Genomic DNA, 22,997 nt, shown 5'->3' with positions numbered 1-22,997 from the left:
GTGTTCTGAAGGGGACGTTCCACTCTGTTTCAGGTATGTGCAGGAACTCCGGCGCAAGAAACCATCGGTTGGAAGCGAGATGATGTTTTAGGTTGGTCCACTTCGTCGCTTCATCGGCTACATTCAGCTTGGTAGGAAGCCACCTCCAATCGTCAACAGTAGTTGTCTCCAGAACTTCAGCAACCCTGTGAGCGACGAAAATAGAGTACTTACGATGGTCCGCATTTATCCAGTCTATGACGTCAGTCGAGTCTGTCCAAAAATAGTAACGATGAATTTCATGTCGATGAGCACTCTGTATCGACGAGGCTAATCTGCATCCCATCACGGCAGCCTGCAACTCTAGTTTTGGAACGGATAAATATTTAAGCGGAGCTACTCTTGCTTTTGCCCCAACCAAAGCCACCTCTATTTGGCCATCAAACTCGAATCTGAAGTACGCGACCGCCGCGTAACCATCAGCACCTGCATCGACGAACACGTGGAGTTGAAGACACGATTCAGCAAAGGGTGTGATCAGCCGGTAACATCGTGGTATGGTAATGCCTTCCAGATCCGGCAATCGTTGCATCCAGGAATCCCACTTGCACTGTATCTCGTCCGGTACTTCATCATCCCAGCCAAGATTGAGGCGCCAAACTTCCTGAAGCAGCACTTTCAAGTAGAACAATACTCCGGCAATCAAGCCCAAGGGGTCGTATATGGACATCAGGGTCCTTAGCATCTGCCTCTTAGATAAGGGTTTATCTTTGCGTGCCAGTTCGAGGTGTCTTATGCGGGATAGTTTGAAGCTGAAACTATCATTTGCAGTGTCCCACCACATTCCCAGCACTTTCTCCGGCTTCAGGCACGACTCAAAATCCAACTCCTTTACCGCTTCTGGGTTTCCTTGCACTGCTGCAATAACACTGCGGCTGTTCGACAGCCAATTGTGTAACCGAAACCCTGCGTTAGCATGAATGTGGCTCACCTGGTGCGCTAGATCGACGGCCTCCGCCTCGGTTTCCAGGCTTGTCAACATGTCGTCCACGTAATGCTCCTGCTTGATGCATTGGACCGCTCGAGGGTACCGGGATTGATACAGTTCGGCATTCTCGTTTTTGACATATTGCGCCGTACAAGGAGAACAAGCTGCACCGAATGTCATCCTCAGCATGACGTACTCCTGCGGTTCTGCATTGGTGTCGCCCCATCGCCATAGAAAACGCTGGCTGTGCACGTCGTCACCGTAAATCTGTACCTGGTGGTACATCTCGCGAATGTCAGCCGCCACCGCGATCCTACACTCGCGAAAACGAAACAACACGGTTTGTAGCGGCGTCAGCAGATCTGGTCCGGTCAGCAACTTCTTGTTAAGCGAGACACCCTTCACTTCAGCCGCTGCGTCCCAAACCAAGCGGATTTTATCTGGCTTGTTAGGGTTAGTAACAGGAAACACAGGTAGGTACCACTTCCTGGGATAAAACACCTTCAGCTCGTCCGTTCCTAGTTGCCTGACATAACCTTTCGCCAAATACTCCCTGAGGATTCGGTTTACGTTGTCGGCGAGATTCGGATCTCGTTGCATTTTCCGCTCGAGACACTCCATCCTTGATGCAGCCATGTGACGGTTTTCCGGCATAAAAGTGTTGTCACTCCGCCATAGCAAACTGGTTGCGTACCGCCCATCGATGTGCCTCGTGTTGCCTTGCAGGATCGCCAGCGCTCGTTGATCTTCCTTCGAAAGCGATAGCTGCTTGGCGGGACCGTAACCGTCGACCTCAAAATACGCTGCCATCATACGATCTGCCCTTGAGATGGCTCCTTGGCAATCGCAGATGTGGTAGCTTGACTCTGGCTGCACTAAATTCGAATCGTTATCGTAGTCTGTGCACTTACCAAATATGAGCCATCCCAATCGCGTCTTGGTAGCTGTCGGTTGTCCCGCACTTCCTTCTATCGTTTTCAGAGGTCTCGTCAGCCTATACTGGTCGATGCCTATCAACAGGCGTGGAGAAGCACTTTCATATGACTGTGCTGGAATCGTCGCGAGATGCGTGAACTTGCGTTTTAGCTCTTCTGTATCGACCGACTGTCTAGGGAGTGAAAGCCGGCTAACCGTCCGCACATCGGTCATCGAGTAAACGGGCGCCTTTTCTTCGACACTAGACACCTGCACTGTCACTCTCTGCGACTCGCGTTCATCACGTTTCTGGCCAGCACTGTACAGCAGACATAGCGGATCGAGAGTACCGGAAACTCCTAGCTCTCTTGCAAGCTCCTGCTCCATCAGCGTCACCGTCGACCCCTCGTCTAGCAACGCGTGGGTGTAAACCGGACCGCTCTTCCCATGAAGCATCACCGGAACGTATCGCAACAGCATGCTGTCTGTTCTCGTACCATCATGATTAATTTCAACCGGTCGCTCCTCACTGGTGGTACGATGTAATTTGCGGTGATGTTTAGCCACACATCCTTGCAGACCGCATTCAACACGTACCGAGCACGGGCCGTAGTGCTTTCCTAAGCAACGTTTACACAGTTTTAAGCTGCGTACCTTTTCCCATCTGGCTGAAACACTAAGCTGGTTAAAAACTATACACTCACCAACCGCCACACACGTGTCCTTATTGCACACCGCACATGCTCGATTTCTGCTGGACTGGGTTACATGCGTTTCCACATGTTGCGCGTGAACCTGTCGTGTTGTCGTCTTCTTCTTCGGCTGGGGGGGAGTTACCGCCATCGCTCCATCCGTCGCCTCTTGAATCCATGCACCAAAGTCGTTCAGCGTAACACCTTTCAACTGCCGCCTGTGCATTCCCCAGCTCCATCGTAGAAACGCGGGCATCCGGTCCACCAGCTCTTGAAGCAACGCTGCATCGTACAGCCTCTCGGACGCTCCTTTCGTCTTGACGGTCGCACAAATCTCTGCTACCAGCTCACCGTACTCGATAAAGCTATCTAGGCGCTCTGGTTTCAGCGCCGGTGCTTCGCGTATCTGCTCGAGGAGCGAGTTAACGAGAACGTCCGCTCTGCCGTAGGACTTTTCCAATGCTGCCATAATTTGATCCAAATTATCCGCGTTGCGCAGGCGGCTTTGCACCATGCGTAGCGCTTTTCCTCGCAACGCACCTTGCAGGCGAAGGATGTTTTCGTCATCGCTGAATCCGAATGTGCGCGTCGATCTTTTAAAGGTTGACAGAAATAGCGGCCATTCATCGGGATCCCCAGCGAATGAAGGGAGTTCGCACCGGACAGCCTGACGGGCAGCTATTTGGCTCTGACTTAGTTCACCATCATCGGTTACCGTAATCCGCTTAGCCGTTGAGCAAGGAAGCGGTTTATCCGGAGAAAACGTGGTCTGCCCGCGGTCCTCACGGAGCCGTACCACTTCAGCTTCCTTTTCTCGTAACGCCTTCAGCACGTCGTCCGTTTTGGCTCTCAGAGCCTCCATCTCTCTCTTCATGCTCGCTATTTCTTCCTCCTTAGCAATACCGAGCTTACATTTCGTATCGCACTCCGCGCACCACCACGCCCTGGTTTCTATCGCTTTGTCCACATTCGCGCACTTTTGGTGGAACCACTTATCGCAAAAGTCACACTGGATCGATTCGCCTTGCGTTACCACTTTCTCACAAGTCGCACACGTAAACTCCGAGATTTCGGCACCACTCTGCTCCATTTCGCACTACGCGTTTCGGATCCTTTGTGTGGAGTGTGGTTATGTATGCTTGTGTGTGTGTGTGTATACTTCTTACCGAGTCCTTTAGGTTAAGTGATTGCCACGTGGTTTGGAAGTAATGCAAAGGCGAACCGAATTTGCACGGCTCGTGTTACTTTTACTGGACAATTACAAGACAAAATTACAGGTGTGATTTTTTACGCTTTTTGACGAATTTTTAGAATGACGAATTTTTAGAATGACGAATTTTTAGAATGATGCGAATTGCAACGCCTGACCAGCAATCAAAAAGAAGGCGAGTGGATTCTTTAGTATACTTTACTTTATTTTGCGAAACTAAAAATTCGTCCGCTTAGCCCGCTGGTCAGGATCAAAAAGAAAGGACCTTTCCTCGTTATCTCGATCGTCACGCCAGACCACGTCATCCTTCGCTTCGGGTCCGTCCGCCGATGTCGTCCGAAGCAACGCGCCCCCTCGTGGCCGGTAGCACAAGCTGACAAAAGGCGCGCGTGCCGTCCTCCAATGATCGCGTCGTTACCATAAAGTGACACACAGTGTTCCTCAAACTGCCCAGCAGTGATAGCCCAAGCTCGATCAAGCCAGCACCGAACTCAGAAGCTATCGGCGAGTTCCATCCCGTAACAGCAGGGTCTCTGCTAATTACGGGGTTGAACCCGCTGCCCACCTCCGAACCCAACGCCAGCAAGGCAGAGCTCGCCCCATCAAGGCTAGACAGAGATGAAGAACACTGTTCCAGAAAATTCTGCCTCCCTTCTTACGACAGTGCCGACTTTGACCCCGGATGCTGTTGCTTCGTCAACGGATCACCCGTGGCACTACAAAAAAAACTTAACACTTAAGACAAAGACAACACAACGAATAACAAAAAAGGAATGGCGGATATGGTTTGGTAGGATAATGGGGATGTGGAATCAAAGGATAAGACCGTTGTCTCTGGCGAATCGAAAGATAAGCCTCATGTATGCGAGGTCTCTGGTCGCCAACACTTCTCTAATTTCTGTGCCCGGTCGTCTGCCGATGCCCTCGACTGCGCCCAACAAGGAGGGTCTTGCGGTTTCAAACTCCACGCAGGACCACAGAAGGTGATCCACATCGTGAAATCCGTCACCGCAGCCACACATCTTCGTCTGGGCCAGAGTTATACGCTGCAGATGAGCATTCAACGCGAAATGATTCGACATAAGTCGAGACATCATGCGTATGAACGCCCGGTCTACAGAGAGCCCACCGAACCAAGGCCGCAGGGACACTTGCGGAGAGATCGAGAAAAGGAATCGCCCGAGATCGTCCGCCTCCCACATGCTCTGCCAGCGAGACAGGAAAAGTTGCTGTGGTAGGCGAAGAAACTCTCGGGCCAAGATCGGACGGTCGTAAAATGCGCCTTGTTGGACGCCTGTTTTGGCCAGTGAGTCTGCCTTCTCGTTGCCGGGAATTCCACAATGAGAAGGTACCCAAATTAGCGAAATCCTGAACGCCTTGTCGAACATGGAGCCAAGCAATTCTATGATTTTGATAGTAAGGAAATCTTGACTCTTAACAGCCTTCGGGGATCTTAGTGCTTCAATAGCGCTAAGGCTATCTGTAAAGATGAAGTACTGATCCGGTGTAGACACTACACGGCTCATTTTCATCAAAATCTCGTGAAAAAAAAATTTTACCCTCGGACCAAAAGTTGGCCGTTCGGTTCCCTATGGCCTATGGCCAGTATGGGAACCTAGGATGCCGATATGCGAAAAAGTGTCAGAAAATCACTTGAAAGTCGCTATGGCCCATTAATTAGAGCTTGTAAAGACCTTTCAAAAACACCTTGGTGGACCCCTGTCCGATAAGTATTTTTCGAGATATTCGAGAAAATGTGAATTTTTGGGACTTTTAAAATTTTTGACCTGCACCCTCAGAAAAGTTGATTTTTTCATAGGACAATTTTTCTTCGCAAATACTGTTTGGTTTCACTTTTCATTATCAGAAACGCGTTCCGAAGCCATCTTCATCAAAATCTCGTGAAAAAAAAATTTTACCCTCGGACCAAAAGTTGGCCGTTCGGTGCCCTATGGCCCATGGCCAGTATGGGAACCTAGGATGCCGATATGCGAAAAAGTGTCAGAAAATCACTTGAAAGTCGCTATGGCCCATTAATTAGAGCTTGTAAAGACCTTTCAAAAACACCTTGGTGGACCCCTGTCCGATAAGTATTTTTCGAGATATTCGAGAAAATGTGATTTTTTGGGACTTATAAAATTTTTGACCTGCACCCTAAGAAATATTGAGTTTACCATAGGACAATTTTTCTTCGCAAATACTGTTTGGTTTCACTTTTCATTATAAGAAACGCGTTCCGAAGCCATCTTCATCAAAATCTCGTGAAAAAAAAATTTTACCCTCGGACCAAAAGTTGGCCGTTCGGTGCCCTATGGCCCATGGCCAGTATGGGAACCTAGGATGCCGATATGCGAAAAAGTGTCAGAAAATCACTTGAAAGTCGCTATGGCCGATTAATTAGAGCTTGTAAAGACCTTTCAAAAACACCTTGGTGGACCCCTGTCCGATAAGTATTTTTCGAGATATTCGAGAAAATGTGATTTTTTGGGACTTATAAAATTTTTGACCTGCACCCTAAGAAATATTGAGTTTACCATAGGACAATTTTTTCTTCGCAAATACTGTTTGGTTTCACTTTTCATTATGCGAAACGCGTTCCGAAGCCATCTTCATCAAAATCTCGTGAAAAAAAATTTTTACCCTCGGACCAAAAGTTTGCCGTTCGGTGCTCTATGGGCTTTGGCCAGCGTGGGAACCTAGGATGCCGATTTGCGAAAAAGTGTCAAAAATTCACTTGAAAGTCGCTATGACCCATTAATTAGAGCTTGTAAAGACCTTTCTAAAACACCTTGGTTGACCCCTGTCCGATAAGTAGTTTTCGAGATATTCGAGAAAATGTGATTTTTTGGGACTTATAAAATTTTTGACCTGCACCCTAAGAAATATTGAGTTTACCATAGGACAATTTTTTCTTCGCAAATACTGTTTGGTTTCACTTTTCATTATGCAAAACGCGTTCCGAAGCCATTTTCATCAAAATCTCGTGAAAAAAAAATTTTACCCTCCGACCAAAAGTTTGCTGTTCGGTGCTCTATGGGCTTTGGCCAGTGTGGGAACCTAAAATGCCGATTTGCGAAAAAGTGTCAGAAAATCACTTGAAAGTTGCTATGGCCCATTAATTAGAGCTTGTAAAGACCTTTCTAAAACACCTTGGTTGACCCCTGTCCGATAAGTATTTTTCGAGATATTCGAGGAAATGTGATTTTTTGGGACTTATAAAATTTTTGACCTGTACCCTAAGAAATATTGAGTTTACCATAGAACAATTTTTTCTTCGCAAATACTGTTTGGTTTCACTTTTCATCATTAGAAACGCGTTCCGAAGCCATTTTCATCAAAATCTCGTGATAAAAAATTTTTAACCCTTGAACCAAAACTTGGCCGTTCGGTGCCCAATGGCCTATGGCCAGTATGGGAACCTAGGAGGTCGGAATGCGAAAAAGTGTCAAAAAATCACTTGAAAGTCGCTATGGCTCATTAATTAGAGCTTGAAAAGACCTTTCTAAAACACCTTAGTTGACCCCTGTCCGATAAGTAGTTTTCGAGATATTCGAGAAAGTGTGATTTTTTGGGACTTAGATAATTTTTGATCTGTACCATAAGAAAAATTGATTTTTTCATAGGACAATTTTGTCCTTGCAAATACTGTTTGGTTTCACTTTTCATCATGAGAAACGCGTTCCGAAGCCATTTGCATCAAAATCTCGTGATAAAAAATTTTTACCCTCGGACCAAAAGTTGGCCGTTCGGTGCCCTATGGCCTATAACCAGTATGGGAACCTAGGAGGTCGGAATGCGGAAAAGTGTCACAAAATCACCTGAAAGTCACTATTACTCATAAATTAGAGCTTGAAAAGACCTTTCTAAAACACCTTGGTTGACCCCTGTCCGATTAGTAGTTTTCGAGATATTCGAGAAAGTGTGATTTTTTGGGACCTAGAAAATTTCTGACCTCTACTCTAAGAAAAATTGATTTTTTCATAGGACAATTTTGTCCTCGCAAATACTGTTTGGTTTCACTTTTCATCATAAGAAACGCGTTCCGAAGCCATTTTCATCAAAATCTCGTGCTAAAAAATTTTTACCCTCGGACCAAAAGTTGGCCGTTCGGTGCCCTATGGCCTATAACCAGTATGGGAACCTAGGAGGTCGGAATGCGAAAAAGTGTCAAAAAATCACTTGAAAGTCGCTATGGCTCATTAATTAGAGCTTGTAGAGACCTTTCTCAAACATCTTGGTTGACCCCTGTCCGATCAGTAGTTTTCGAGATATTCGAGAAAATGTGATTTTTTGGGACTTCGAAAATTTCTGATCTGTTCCCTAAGAAAAATTGATTTTTTCATAGGACAATTTTGTCCTCGCAAATACTGTTTGTTTTCACTTTTCATCATTACAAACGCGTTCCGAAGCCATTTTCATCAAAATCTCGTGATAAAAATTTTTTACCCTCGGACCAAAAGTTGGCCGTTCGGTGCCCTATGGCCTATAACCAGTATGGGAACCTAGGAGGTCGGAATGCGGAAAAGTGTCGAAAAATCACTTGAAAGTCGCTATGGCTCATTAATTAGAGCTTAAAAAGACCTTTCTAAAACACCTTGGTTGACCCCTGTCCGACAAGTAGTTTTCGAGATATTCGAGAAAATGTGATTTTTTGGGACTTCGAAAATTTTTGACCTCTACCCTAAGAAAAATTGATTTTTTCATAGGACAATTTTGTCCTTGCAAATACTGTTTGGTTTCACTTTTCATCATGAGAAACGCGTTCCGAAGCCATTTGCATCAAAATCTCGTGATAAAAAATTTTTACCCTCGGACCAAAAGTAGACCGTTCGGTGCCCTATGGCCTATAACCAGTATGGGAAACCAGGATGCCGATATGCGAAAAAGTGTCACAAAATCACTTGAAAGTTGCTATAGCTCATTAATTAGAGCTTTTAAAGACCTTTCTTAAACACCTTGGTTGACCCCTGTCCGAAAAGTAGTTTTCGAGATATTCGAGAAAATGTGATATTTGGGACTTGGAAATTTTCTGACCTCTACCCTAAGAAAAATTGATTTTTTCATAGTACAATTTTTTCTTCGCGACTACTGTTTGGTTTCACTTTTCATTATAAGAAACGCGTTCCGAAGCCATTTTCATCAAAATCTCGTGATAAATTTTTTTAACCCTCGTACCAAAAGTTGGCCGTTCGGAGCCCTATGGCCTATGGCCAGTATGGGAAACCAGGATGCCGATATGCGAAAAAGTGTCAAAAATCAATTGAAAGTCGCTATAGCTCATGAATTAGAGCTTGTAAAGACCTTTCTAAAACACCTTGGTTGACCCCTGTCCGATTAGTAGTTTTCGAGATATTCGAGAAAATGTGATATTTTGGGACTTAGAATATTTCTAAGCTCTACCCTGAGAAAAATTGATTTTTTCATAGGACAATTTTTTCTTCGCGAATACTGTTTGGTTTCACTTTTCATTATAAGAAACGCGTTCCGAAGCCATTAGTTAAGACGACAGCGCAGTAAGGAGTTAGCACAACCCGCAACACCGAGCATCAAGCGAGCGCAATATAACATAAATATCAACATCCGAGCCGAGAGCACATTTTCTGCAACGCAGCATAAAATGTGTCACCAACCATCGTCGATCGAATCATGCTCGAATCATGATCGCTGCCAGAAGTAAACATCGATCGCCATCGGACGACGCAGCTATAAAACATCGCAGCCCGCTCAATCATCGGTTCTTTCCTGCATTCTCCAGACACCGAGACGGACCGGCGTGAAACCCGTACCGAGTAGGATCGCATCCCGCGTTCACGAGTTTAAATAAGAGTTGTTAATAAAATAGAAATAATTTTTTAAAAACTCTAAACCCGTGAGTGCGTTATTAACTGGCGCCCGAATAGGGACCGCGCTATGTGAAAAATAAAGTTAAGGTGCAAGTGAAAAGTAACCACGTTAGAGTGAAAGTTACCACCAAATCCTAAACTAAAAAAGACTTCCTGATCGCCGAGTGCAGCCGTGTGAAAAGGATCCCGAGTCACCTGTGCAGTTAGCAGCTCACGCAGGACAAAAAGGAACCATCCATCACACTGAGAAGGAAGAATATCATAGCCGGTTTCCCAGCAAAAAACAACACATCGCCCGTTAGAGGAGCGAAAAACAACATAAGGCCCGTTAGAGGAGCGAAAAACAACATAAGGCCCGCTAGAGGAGCTGATAAAGACAACATAAGACGTACATCCAACGCCCGAAACAGGATGCGTATGGTACCGTAAGTACAGTGAATTATAAAAAATCGTAAGTGAAAATTTCAAACAGTGAAAAAAAAATCAAAAACGAGTATTAAAAACGATTGCAAATTAATATTACATATTACTAACTCAATCAAGTGAAGTTAAAAACGTGTTTAAACTAACGAAAAAATCCTGGAGGATCTAATTAATTCATTACAATCTCTAACATTGAAAATGTCGAGACCCGAACTTGATCAAATTATCAACCGCATTGCCGCACTCGAAGCGTGCAATATTGCCCCCACTTTTATCGATTATTCTGATCCACCGCTTTATTTCACAAAGCCAGATGGAACAAGTGTAAATCCTGAAACTTTTGAAAAAATTCCCGATTTGGTAAAAGATCTACCAACATTCACTGGGGATCCCAGCGAACTGAATAGCTGGTTAAATGATGTAGACAGTTTAGTGAAACTCTATCAAACTAAAGGTACAGATACCATCGAACGTCAAAATAAATACCACATGATCTGCAAATTCATTCGTAGAAAAATACGCGGTGAAGCGAATGACTCACTCGTCGCTTCAAACGTAGGCATAAATTGGAACCTGATCAAAAAAACATTGATCACCTATTACGGCGAAAAACGTGACTTGGAAACATTGGACTTCCAACTCATGAGCGTGCAACAGAAGAACCGCTCACTTGAAGTATATTACGACGAGGTGAACAGATTACTGTCCCTCATCGCAAATCAAATAAATACCGATGAAAGGTTTACACACCCCGAAGCTTCCAGAGCTTTAATTGAAATGTACAACAAAAAAGCAATTGATGCTTTCATGAGAGGACTCGATGGAGACGTTTACAAGTTCATAAGGAATTATGAGCCAACATCGCTTGCAGGAGCATATAGCTATTGTATCTCTTTCCAAAATATTGAATGCAGAAAAATGTTAACAAAACCGAGAACATACACTCCACCAACGGCACCAAGGAATATGATTCCCTTACCGCCACCAACACCAATAAGGTACACACAGGCCCAAACACCACCTAGGCCTCATTACCCAAAACCTCCAATGTATGGAAATCGAAATTTTAACAATTTCATTCCAAGGCACCAACAGCCCTTTCAAAAAATGCAATCTAATCAATTTCAACGTCAACCTCCACCAGAACCGATGGACGTTGATCAATCTATCAGAACTCGCCAAGTAAATTACGGAAATCGTCCAAATTCAAACAATGTGAGACCACCAAAACGACCTAGAGTCAATAATATCCAAACAAACGCCAGAAACATAAACAACATTAATCATATAGCAGATGCCAATCTTGCACAAACATTCGAAAACGTAAACAACAACGTGAATAACACAACGGTTGACAATGTGCAACAGTCATTCGAACGATATTTCAGAACAATTGAAAAACAAGAAGGTAATAACTTCAGAGAAACTTTTGAAGAAGCAGAGCTGAATTTTTTAGAATAAACTCAGCGTTGCCTTACTTCTTATTCTATGGTAACGCTTCAGAACCACTCAAAATGTTAATTGATACTGGATCTAATAAAAATTACATACATCCAAAATATGCAAAAATTTCACACAAGGTTGATAAACCATTTTTCGTATCATCCGTAGCAGGAGATATTAAAATCGACGCTTATTCTCAAGCACGATTATTCAAACCATATTCAGATAAAATGCTAAAATTTTATCATTTAGAAAATTTAAAATCGTTTGATGCCATAATTGGACACGATTCACTAAAGGAAATTAAAGCAGTAATTGACACAGCCAATGAAATATTAATCATTGATGGCACACATGTCATTCCATTACAACAATACCAACTACAGGAAGTAAATAAAATAAACATTCGTGATAATCATCTGAACCAAAACGAAAAAAGAAAGCTACATGACCTATTACAGGAATATCAAGATCTTTTCCAACCACCAGATTTGAAACTACCTTGTACATCGCGAGTAAAAGCGACAATAAGAACAAAAGATGAATCACCAGTTTATAGTAAAACGTATCCCTATCCCCAAGCACTTAAAGGTGAAGTTAACAAGCAAATTGAAAAACTCCTAAATGATGGAATCATCAGACCTTCGAAATCCCCATACAATGCACCAGTGTGGATTGTTCCAAAAAAACTGGATGCTGCCAATGAAAAAAAATATAGACTTGTCGTAGACTACAGAAAATTGAACACTCAAACAATAAGCGATAAATATCCTATTCCGGATCCATCTACTGTTTTAGCCAATCTAGGTTCAAATAAATATTTCACAACTCTTGACTTAGCGTCAGGATTTCATCAAGTACCTATGTCGGAAAATGATATCGAAAAAACTGCATTTTCAATAAACAACGGAAAATATGAATTCGTACGCATGCCATTTGGTTTAAAAAATGCCCCTTCAATATTCCAACGCGTCATGGACAACACTTTAAGGGAACACATCGGAAAAATTTGTCACATATACATCGATGACATAATCATTTTTAGCAAAACAGTTGAAGAACATCTGCAAAATTTAAGAATTGTTCTAGAAACTCTGAGAGCCGCTAATTTCAAAATACAACCGGATAAATCTGAATTTCTTAAGACAGAAGTTGAATTCCTCGGATTCATAGTCTCAAGTGAAGGACTTAAACCAAATATAAAAAAGATTGAAGCCATAAAAAAATTCCCAGAACCACAAAACCTTAAAGAACTAAAAAGATTCTTAGGAATGTCAGGTTACTACCGCAGGTTTATTAAAAACTATGCACAACTGGCAAAACCCATCACAAAACTCCTAAGAGGGGAGGATGGCCATCGCCAAATTTCCAAACACGAATCAAAAAATTTCCCTATTAAATTTGATCAAACCGCAAAAAACGCATTTCAAACCCTTAAAGACATAATATCTTCTAATGATGTTTTAGCTTTTCCAGATTTCCAGAAGCCATTCGAACTAACAACAGACGCATCGGAAAAAGCACTAGGAGCTGTGCTTTCACAAAAATGTCACGACGGTGATAGACCGATAACCTTCATTTCTCGTACTCTTTCCAAAACAGAGGAAAATTATGCAACCAACGAAAAGGAAATGCTTGCCATCGTTTGGGCACTACAAACATTGAGAAATTTCATATACGGAGCTAAAATTAATATTCATACAGATCATCAACCATTAACATTTGCTTTATCTCCGCAGAACAACAACGCAAAACTGGAAAGATGGAAATCTTTCATGGAGGAACACGATTACCAATTATTCTACAAACCCGGAAGATCAAACGTTGTAGCAGATGCACTTTCCCGCATACAACTAAACTCATTAACGCCAACTCAGCACTCAGCTGACGAAGACGATCATTCTTATATACCTTCAACAGAAGCACCAATTAATGTATTCCACAACCAACTAGTATTTAAAATTGGAACTAATTCTTCATACCAATTAATTACCCCTTTCCCAAAATTCAGAAGACATATTTTTATTGAACCAACATTTACTTCTGATTTTATCAAGGATAAATTCAAAAAATTAATCAATCCAAATGTAATTAATGGAATTCACACAGATGAACAAACAATGGGAATTATCCAAGAAGTTTATAAAACTCTCTACAATCCAAAAACAATCAAAGCTAGATTTTCCCAAAGACAAGTACAAGACCTATGCGATGAAGAAACACAAATTGAAGAAATCAAGAATATTCATAATTTTGCTCACAGAAATGCTAAGGAAAACTCATTGCAATTTATAAAAAAATTCTACTTTCCCGGAATGAGAAAAAGTATTCAAAACATAGTAAAAAATTGTGAGATATGTAAAACAGAAAAATACGAGAGAAAACCCCAAGAATTTATACCAGTAAAAACACCAATACCGACATATCCTGGAGAAATTATCCATATTGACATATTTGCTTATAACGCAAACTTTTTATTTATCTCATCTATAGATAAATTTTCAAAATACGTTAAAATACGACCGATAAAATCGAAATCAATCGCTGATATAAAGGAAGTTTTACTACAACTCCTATATGACTGGGACTTACCAGCTCAAATTGTAATAGACAACGAATGTACGTTTGTCTCAAACGTTATCGAACAATCAATACTAAACCTAGGAACAAAAATATTTAAAACTCCAGTTAATCGTTCAGAAACGAATGGACAAATAGAACGTTGCCATTCAACAATTAGAGAAATCGCTAGATGCACAAAAAAACTCAATCCAGAGATGAGCATTATAACATTAGTACAACAAGCTGTTTATAAGTATAATCACAGCATACATTCATTCATAAAGGATACACCACGAAATGTGTATGTAGGAGAAATATCAAACGATCCGCTAGAGAGATCAAGAATAAGAGAAAAAACAAATGAAAGAATACTACAGATATTCAAAAAGAATGAAGAAAAAATCAAAGATGAAAAATATAAGGATTACGTAGAAAACGAATATGCATTCGAAAAGAAAAAGACGAATAACAAACGCGAAAGTCGTTTTAATGCAGTAAAAGTAAAGGAGAATCATCCAACATATATTATCGATTCAAACAATCGAAAAATACATAAAGTAAACTTAAGAAAGTAATGAAAAAATATTAATACTTTTTCAAAATTGTTTTAACTATCGTTACAGAATACTTACGATCCTGTTGATCAAACTAATTTTCGCAGACATAAACATATATGATTTAAATAACAATCCATTAGCCATAATACCGATAGGTAAAGCTAAGATTCAAATTGGATACGTAAGAACAATACATCCAATAGATTTAACTGATATAAACGAAACAATAGAGAAAACATTACAAGATAGTCCAAATGGAAATTCTACTGAATCTATCGAAAATTTGATCAGCATAAAAGCTAGCATGCTAAAGGACACTTTTGCGAAAATCAAACCATTTGTGAAAAGACAAAAACGATGGGACACGATAGGAAAAATTTGGAAATGGATCGCTGGAACTCCAGATGCAGACGACCTACATGTCATAAACTCCACAATGAACTCCCTGATAGCAGAAAGCAACAAACAAATAATAATCAACCAAGGCTTCAACGACAGGTTGAAACAAATAACTGATGTCGCTAACCAAGTCGTAAATATCGAAAACGAACGCTATGAGTCACACCAAGTGGAAATTCGGAAACTTATTCTACTTTCCAACATAAATATGCTACAAGAAAAATTGGATGTCATAGAAGACGCTATACTGTTAGCTAAAAACGGTATTCCGAGCAGTAAGCTACTATCCCTTGAGGATCTGACATCAATAGAACAGTTTCTTGAGAAGAATAACATTAAATACAACACACCGGAAGAATTGCTAAGGCAATCAACTGCCCAAGTAGCAGTAAATGAATCTCATATACTATACATGCTAAAGTTCCCCAAACTATCTTCAAAAATCTACGAGTACGAATACATTGACTCGATAATACAACACGATGCACGTATAATCGTCACACAAAACTTTATATTACAAAATCAAACCCACGTATATTCCATGACAGAGAAGTGCCAACAACAAGAAGATGTTTATATATGTCCGCAAATCGGCATACAACAACCCACAACATGCATTCAACAAATTGTGAGAAGAGAAGATTCACAATGTGACTACGAAAAGATTTATAGTCGAGGCTTCATAAAAAGAATCAAAGACGACACAATACTAATCAACGACGCAATAGCAGAAATCGCATCAAACTGCAGCAAAATGAACCAAGTACTGAACGGTTCCTACGTCATACAATTCGAAAATTGTAACATTATCATTAATGGAGAAATTTATTCAAACGACGAAGTCACCATTCCTGGTAAACCATTCAAATCAACAGCAGGAATCAACATCGATAAGGGTGAAATCGAACATAAACCGCCTCTCCAACTCGTACAAAAACTCACCATAGAACATAGAGAAAAACTAAAAAGTATTAACTTGCAGAATGATTCTCTAAGATGGAAAATTAATGTATTCGGAGGAACTTTTGCATTCATATGCCTATGCGCATTTATAATCTGTTTATTCTTCCACTTCAAGAGAACGACGATAAAAGTAAACATGACTCAAGCGAAACGACCAGAAACGTTCGTTAGCAGACCAACTTCATTCCACGCAGCAACGAGACTTTGAGGGCAAAGTCATTTAAGAGGGGAGGAGTTAAGACGACAGCGCAGTAAGGAGTTAGCACAACCCGCAACACCGAGCATCAAGCGAGCGCAATATAACATAAATATCAACATCCGAGCCGAGAGCACATTTTCTGCAACGCAGCATAAAATGTGTCACCAACCATCGTCGATCGAATCATGCTCGAATCATGATCGCTGCCAGAAGTAAACATCGATCGCCATCGGATGACGCAGCTATAAAACATCGCAGCCCGCTCAATCATCGGTTCTTTCCTGCATTCTCCTGACACCGAGACGGACCGGCGTGAAACCCGTACCGAGTAGGATCGCATCCCGCGTTCACGAGTTTAAATAAGAGTTGTTAATAAAATAGAAATAACTTTTTAAAAACTCTAAACCCGTGAGTGCGTTATTAACTCATTTTCATCAAAATCTCGGGATAAAATTTTTTTACCCTCGTACCAAAAGATGGCCGTTCGGTGCCCTATGGCCCATAGGCAGTATGGGAACCTACGAGGTCGGTATGCGAAAAAGTGTCAAAAAATCACTTGAAAGTCGCTATGGCTCACTAATTAGTGCTTGTAAAGACCTTTCTAAAACACCTTGGTTGACCCCTGTCCGAAAAGTAGTTTTCGAGACATTCGAGAAAATGTGATTTTTTGGGACTTAGAAATTTTCTAAGCTCTACCCTGAGAAAAATTGATTTTTTCATAGGACAAGTTTTTCTTCGCGAATACTGTTTGGTTTCACTTTTCATTATAAGAAACGCGTCCCGAAACCATTTTCATCAATATTTTTATTTATTTATTAATTATTACGGACTGATGCCGTATTGTCATTTTTCATCAATATCTCGTGATAACAATTTTTTACCCTTGGACCAAAAGTTGGCCGTTCGGAGCCCTAGGGCCTATGGCCAGTGTGGAAACCAGGATGCCGATATGCGAAAGAGTGTCAAAAAATCACTTGAAAGTCGCTATGGCACATTAATTAGAGCTTGTAAAGACCTTTCTTAAACACCTTGGTTGACCCCTGTCCGATAAGTAGTTTTCGAGATATTCGAGAAAATGGGATTTTTGGGACTTAGAATTTTTCTGACCTCTACCCTAAGAAAAATTGACTTTTTCATAGGACAATTTTTTCTTCGCGAATACTGTTTGGTTTCACTTTGCATTATAAGAAACGCGTTCCAAAGCCATTTTCATCAATATCTCGTGATAACAATTTTTTACCCTTGGACCAAAAGTTTGCCGTTCGGTGCCCTATGGCCTCTGGCCAGTATGGGAACCCAGGATGCCGATATGCGAAAAAGTGTCAAAAAATCACTTGAAAGTCGCTATGGCTCATTGTTTAGTGCTTGTTAAGACCTTTCTTAAACACCTTGGTTGACCCCTGTCCGAAAAGTAGTTGTCGAGATATTCGAGAAAATGTGATTTTTGGGACTTGGAAAATTTCTGACCTCTACCCTAAGAAAAATTGATTTTTTCATAGGACAATTTTTTCTTCGCAAATACTGTTTGGTTTCACTTTTCATTATAAGAAACGCGTTCCGAAGCCATTTTGATCACAATCTCGTGATAACATTTTTTTACCCTTGTACCAAAAGTTGGCCGTTCGGTGCGCTATGGCCTATGAGCAGTAAGGGAAACCAGGATGCCGATATGCGAAAAAGTGTCACAAAATCACTTGAAAGTTGCTATAGCTCATTAATTAGAGCTTTTAAAGACCTTTCTTAAACACCTTGGTTGACCCCTGTCCGAAAAGTAGTTTTCGAGATATTCGAGAAAATGTGATATTTGGGACTTGGAAAATTTCTGACCTCTACCCTAAGAAAAATTGATTTTTTCATAGTACAATTTTTTCTTCGCGAATACTGTTTGGTTTCACTTTTCATTATAAGAAACGCGTTCCGAAGCCATTTTCATCAAAATCTCGTGATAAATTTTTTTAACCCTCGTACCAAAAGTTGGCCGTTCGGAGCCCTATGGCCTATGGCCAGTATGGGAAACCAGGATGCCGATATGCGAAAAAGTGTCACAAAATCACTTGAAAGTTGCTATAGCTCATTAATTAGAGCTTGTAAAGACCTTTCTAAAACACCTTGGTTGACCCCTGTCCGAAAAGTAGTTTTCGAGATATTCGAGAAAATGTGATATTTGGGACTTGGAAAATTTCTGACCTCTACCCTAAGAAAAATTGATTTTTTCATAGTACAATTTTTTCTTCGCGAATACTGTTTGGTTTCACTTTTCATTATAAGAAACGCGTTCCGAAGCCATTTTCATCAAAATCTCGTGATAAATTTTTTTAACCCTCGTACCAAAAGTTGGCCGTTCGGAGCCCTATGGCCTATGGCTAGTATGGGAAACCAGGATGCCGATATGCGAAAAAGTGTCAAAAATCAATTGAAAGTCGCTATAGCTCATGAATTAGAGCTTGTAAAGACCTTTCTAAAACACCTTGGTTGACCCCTGTCCGATTAGTAGTTTTCGAGATATTCGAGAAAATGTGATATTTTGGGACTTAGAATATTTCTAAGCTCTACCCTGAGAAAAATTGATTTTTTCATAGGACAATTTTTTCTTCGCGAATACTGTTTGGTTTCACTTTTCATTATAAGAAACGCGTTCCGAAGCCATTTTCATCAAAATCTCGGGATAAAATTTTTTTACCCTCGTACCAAAAGTTGGCCGTTCGGTGCCCTATGGCCCATAGGCAGTATGGGAACCTACGAGGTCGGTATGCGAAAAAGTGTCAAAAAATCCCTTGAAAGTCGCTATGGCTCATTAATTAGTGCTTGTAAAGACCTTTCTAAAACACCTTGGTTGACCCCTGTCCGAAAAGTAGTTTTCGAGACATTCGAGAAAATGTGATTTTTTGGGACTTAGAAATTTTCTAAGCTCTACCCTGAGAAAAATTGATTTTTTCATAGGACAAGTTTTTCTTCGCGAATACTGTTTGGTTTCACTTTTCATTATAAGAAACGCGTTCCGAAGCCATTTTCATCAAAATCTCGTGAAAAAAAAATTTTACCCTCGGACCAAAAGTTTGCCGTTCTGTGCTCTATGGGCTTTGGCCAGTGTGGGAACCTAAAATGCCGATTTGCGAAAAAGTGTCAAAAAATCACTTGAAAGTTGCTATGGCCCATTAATTAGAGCTTGTAAAGACCTTTCAAAAACTCCTTGGTGGACCCCTGTCCGATAAGTATTTTTCGAGATATTCGAGAAAATGTGATTTTTTGGGACTTATAAAATTTTTGACCAGTACCCTACGAAATATTGAGTTTACCATAGGACAATTTTTTCTTCGCAAATACTGTTTGGTTTCACTTTTCATTATGCAAAACGCGTTCCGAAGCCATTTTCATCAAAATCTCGTGAAAAAAAATTTTACCTTCGGACCAAAAGTTGGCCGTTCGGTGCCCTATGGCCTATGGCCAGTATGGGAACCTAGGATGCCGATATGCGAAAAAGTGTCAGAAAATCACTTGAAAGTCACTATGGCCCATTAATTAGAGCTTGTAAAGACCTTTCAAAAACACCTTGGTTGACCCCTGTCCGATAAGTATTTTTCGAGATATTCGAGAAAATGTGATTTTTTGGGACTTATAAAATTTTTGACCAACCCTAAGAAAAGTTGATTTTTTCATAGGACAATGTTTTCTTCGCAAATACTGTTTGGTTTCACTTTTCATTATGCAAAACGCGTTCCGAAGCCATTTTCATCAAAATCTCGTGAAAAAAAAATTAACCCTCGGACCAAAAGTTTGCCGTTCGGTGCTCTATGGGCTTTGGCCAGTGTGGGAACCTAAAATGCCGATTTGCGAAAAAGTGTCAGAAAATCACTTGAAAGTTGCTGTGGCCCATTAATTAGAGCTTGTAAAGACCTTTCAAAAACACCTTGGTTGAGCCCTGTCCGATAAGTATTTTTCGAGATATTCGAGAAAATGTGATTTTTTGGGACTTATAAAATTTTTGACCTGCATCCTAAGAAACATTGAGTTTACCATAGGACAATTTTTTCTTCGCAAATACTGTTTGGTTTCACTTTTCATTATGCAAAACGCGTTCCGAAGCCATTTTCATCAAAATCTCGTGAAAAAAAAATTAACCCTCGGACCAAAAGTTTGCCGTTCGGTGCTCTATGGGCTTTGGCCAGTGTGGGAACCTAAAATGCCGATTTGCGAAAAAGTGTCAGAAAATCACTTGAAAGTTGCTGTGGCCCATTAATTAGAGCTTGTAAAGACCTTTCAAAAACACCTTGGTTGACCCCTGTCCGATAAGTATTTTTCGAGATATTCGAGAAAATGTGATTTTTTGGGACTTTTAAAATTTTTGATCAGTACCCTAAGAAATATTGAGTTTTCCATAGGACAATTTTTTCTTCGCAAATGCTGTTTGGTTTCACTTTTCATTATAAGAAACGCGTTCCAAAGCCATTTTCATCAAAATCTCGTGAAAAAAAATTTTACCCTCGGACCAAAAGTTGGCCATTCGGTGCCCTATGGCCTATGGCCAGTATGGGAACCTAAAATGCCGATTTGCGAAAAAGTGTCAGAATATCACTTGAAAGTTGCTATGGCCCATTAATTAGAGCTTGGAAAGACCTTTCTAAAACACCTTGGTTGACCCCTGTCCGATAAGTAGTTTTCGAGATATTCGAGAAAATGTGATTTTTTGGGACTTATAAAATTTTTGACCTGCATCCTAAGAAATATTGAGTTTACCATAGGACAATTTTTTCTTCGCAAATTCTGTTTGGTTTCATATTTCATTATGCGAACGCGTTCCGAAGCCATTTTCATCAAAATCTCGTGAAAAAAAAAATTTACCCTCCGAACAAAAGTTTGCCGTTCGGTGCTCTATGGGCTTTGGTCAGTGTGGGAACCTAAAATGCCGATTTGCGAAAAAGTGTCAGAAAATCACTTGAAAGTTGCTATGGCCCATTAATTTGAACTTGTAAAGACCTTTTCAAAACACCTTGGTTGACCCCTGTCCGGTAAGTAGTTTTCGAGATATTCGAGAAAATGTGATTTTTTGGGACTTATAAAATTTTTGACCTGCATCCTAAGAAATATTGAGTTTACCATAGGACAATTTTTTCTGCGCAAATACTGTTTGGTTTCACTTTTCATTATAAGAAACGCGTTCCGAAGCCATTTTCATCAAAATCTCGTGAAAAAAAAATTTTACCCTCGGACCAAAAGTTGGCCGTTCGGTTCCCTATGGCCTATGGCCAGTATGGGAACCTAAAATGCCGATTTGCGAAAAAGTGTCAGAATATCACTTGAAAGTTGCTATGGCCCATTAATTAGAGCTTGTAAAGACCTTTTCAAAACACCTTGGTTGACCCCTGTCCGATAAGTAGTTTTCGAGGTATTCGAGAAAATGTGATTTTTTGGGACTTATAAAATTTTTGACCTGCACCCTAAGAAATATTGAGTTTACCATAGGACAATTTTTTCTTCGCAATTACTGTTTGGTTTCACTTTTCATTATGCGAAACGCGTTCCGAAGCCATTTTCATCAAAATCTCGTGAAAAAAAAAATTTACCCTCGGACCAAAAGTTTGCCGTTCGGTGTTCTATGGGCTTTGGCCAGTATGGGAACCTAGGATGCCGATATGCGAAAAAGTGTCAGAAAATCACTTGAAAGTCGCTATGGCCCATTAATTAGAGCTTGTAAAGACCTTTCTAAAACACCTTGGTTGACCCCTGTCCGATAAGTAGTTTTCGAGATATTCGAGAAAATGTGATTTTTTGGGACTTATAAAATTTTTGACCTGCATCCTAAGAAATATTGAGTTTACCATAGGACAATTTTTTCTTCGCAAATACTGTTTGGTTTCACTTTTCATTATGCAAAACGCGTTCCGAAGCCATTTTCATCAAAATCTCGTGAAAAAAAAAATTTACCCTCCGAACAAAAGTTTGCCGTTCGGTGCTCTATGGGCTTTGGTCAGTGTGGGAACCTAAAATGCCGATTTGCGAAAAAGTGTCAGAAAATCACTTGAAAGTTCTTATGGCCCATTAATTAGAGCTTGTAAAGACCTTTCAAAAACACCTTGGTGGACCCCTGTCCGATAAGTTTTTTTCGAGATATTCGAGAAAATGTGATTTTTTGGGACTTATAAAATTTTTGACCTGCATCCTAAGAAATATTGAGTTTACCATAGGACAATTTTTTCTTCGCAAATACTGTTTGGTTTCATATTTCATTATGCGAACGCGTTCCGAAGCCATTTTCATCAAAATCTCGTGAAAAAAAATTTTTACCCTCGGTCCAAAAGTTTGCCGTTCGGTGCTCTATGGGCTTTGGCCAGTGTGGGAACCTAAAATGCCGATTTGCGAAAAAGTGTCAGAAAATCACTTGAAAGTTGCTATGACCCATTAATTAGAGCTTGTAAAGACCTTTCTAAAACACCTTGGTTGACCCCTGTCCGATAAGTATTTTTCGAGATATTCGAGGAATTGTGATTTTTTGGGACTTTTAAAATTTTTGACCTGTACCCTAAGAAATAGTGAGTTTACCATAGGACAATTTTTTCTTCGCAATTTCTGTTTGGTTTCATATTTCATTATGCGAACGCGTTCCGAAGCCATTTTCATCAAAATCTCGTGAAAAAAAATTTTTACCCTCGGTCCAAAAGTTTGCCGTTCGGTGCTCTATGGGCTTTGGCCAGTGTGGGAACCTAAAATGCCGATTTGCGAAAAAGTGTCAGAAAATCACTTGAAAATTGCTATGGCCCATTAATTAGAACTTGTATAGACCTTTCAAAAACACCTTGGTTGACCCCTGTCCGATAAGTAGTTTTCGA

General features: G+C 40.7%; 1 protein-coding gene across 1 annotated transcript; it reads right to left on the bottom strand.

Moving 5' to 3' along the window:
• Nucleotides 1-379: 379 nt before the first annotated feature.
• LOC118516606 lies at nucleotides 380-3,664 on the bottom strand (the record flags this gene model as incomplete). The annotated part of the gene is made up of 1 exon (XM_036062574.1): nucleotides 380-3,664. A coding segment is annotated over exon 1 (3,285 nt), but the record flags the coding sequence as incomplete, so codon positions are not given.
• Between the last annotated feature and the right edge of the window lie 19,333 nt (nucleotides 3,665-22,997).

This window comes from Anopheles stephensi, unplaced genomic scaffold (genome assembly GCF_013141755.1).
Source record: "Anopheles stephensi strain Indian unplaced genomic scaffold, UCI_ANSTEP_V1.0 ucontig357, whole genome shotgun sequence".
Lineage (NCBI taxonomy): Eukaryota > Metazoa > Arthropoda > Insecta > Diptera > Culicidae > Anopheles > Anopheles stephensi.
This window is presented reverse-complemented; position numbering and strand designations above follow the sequence as displayed.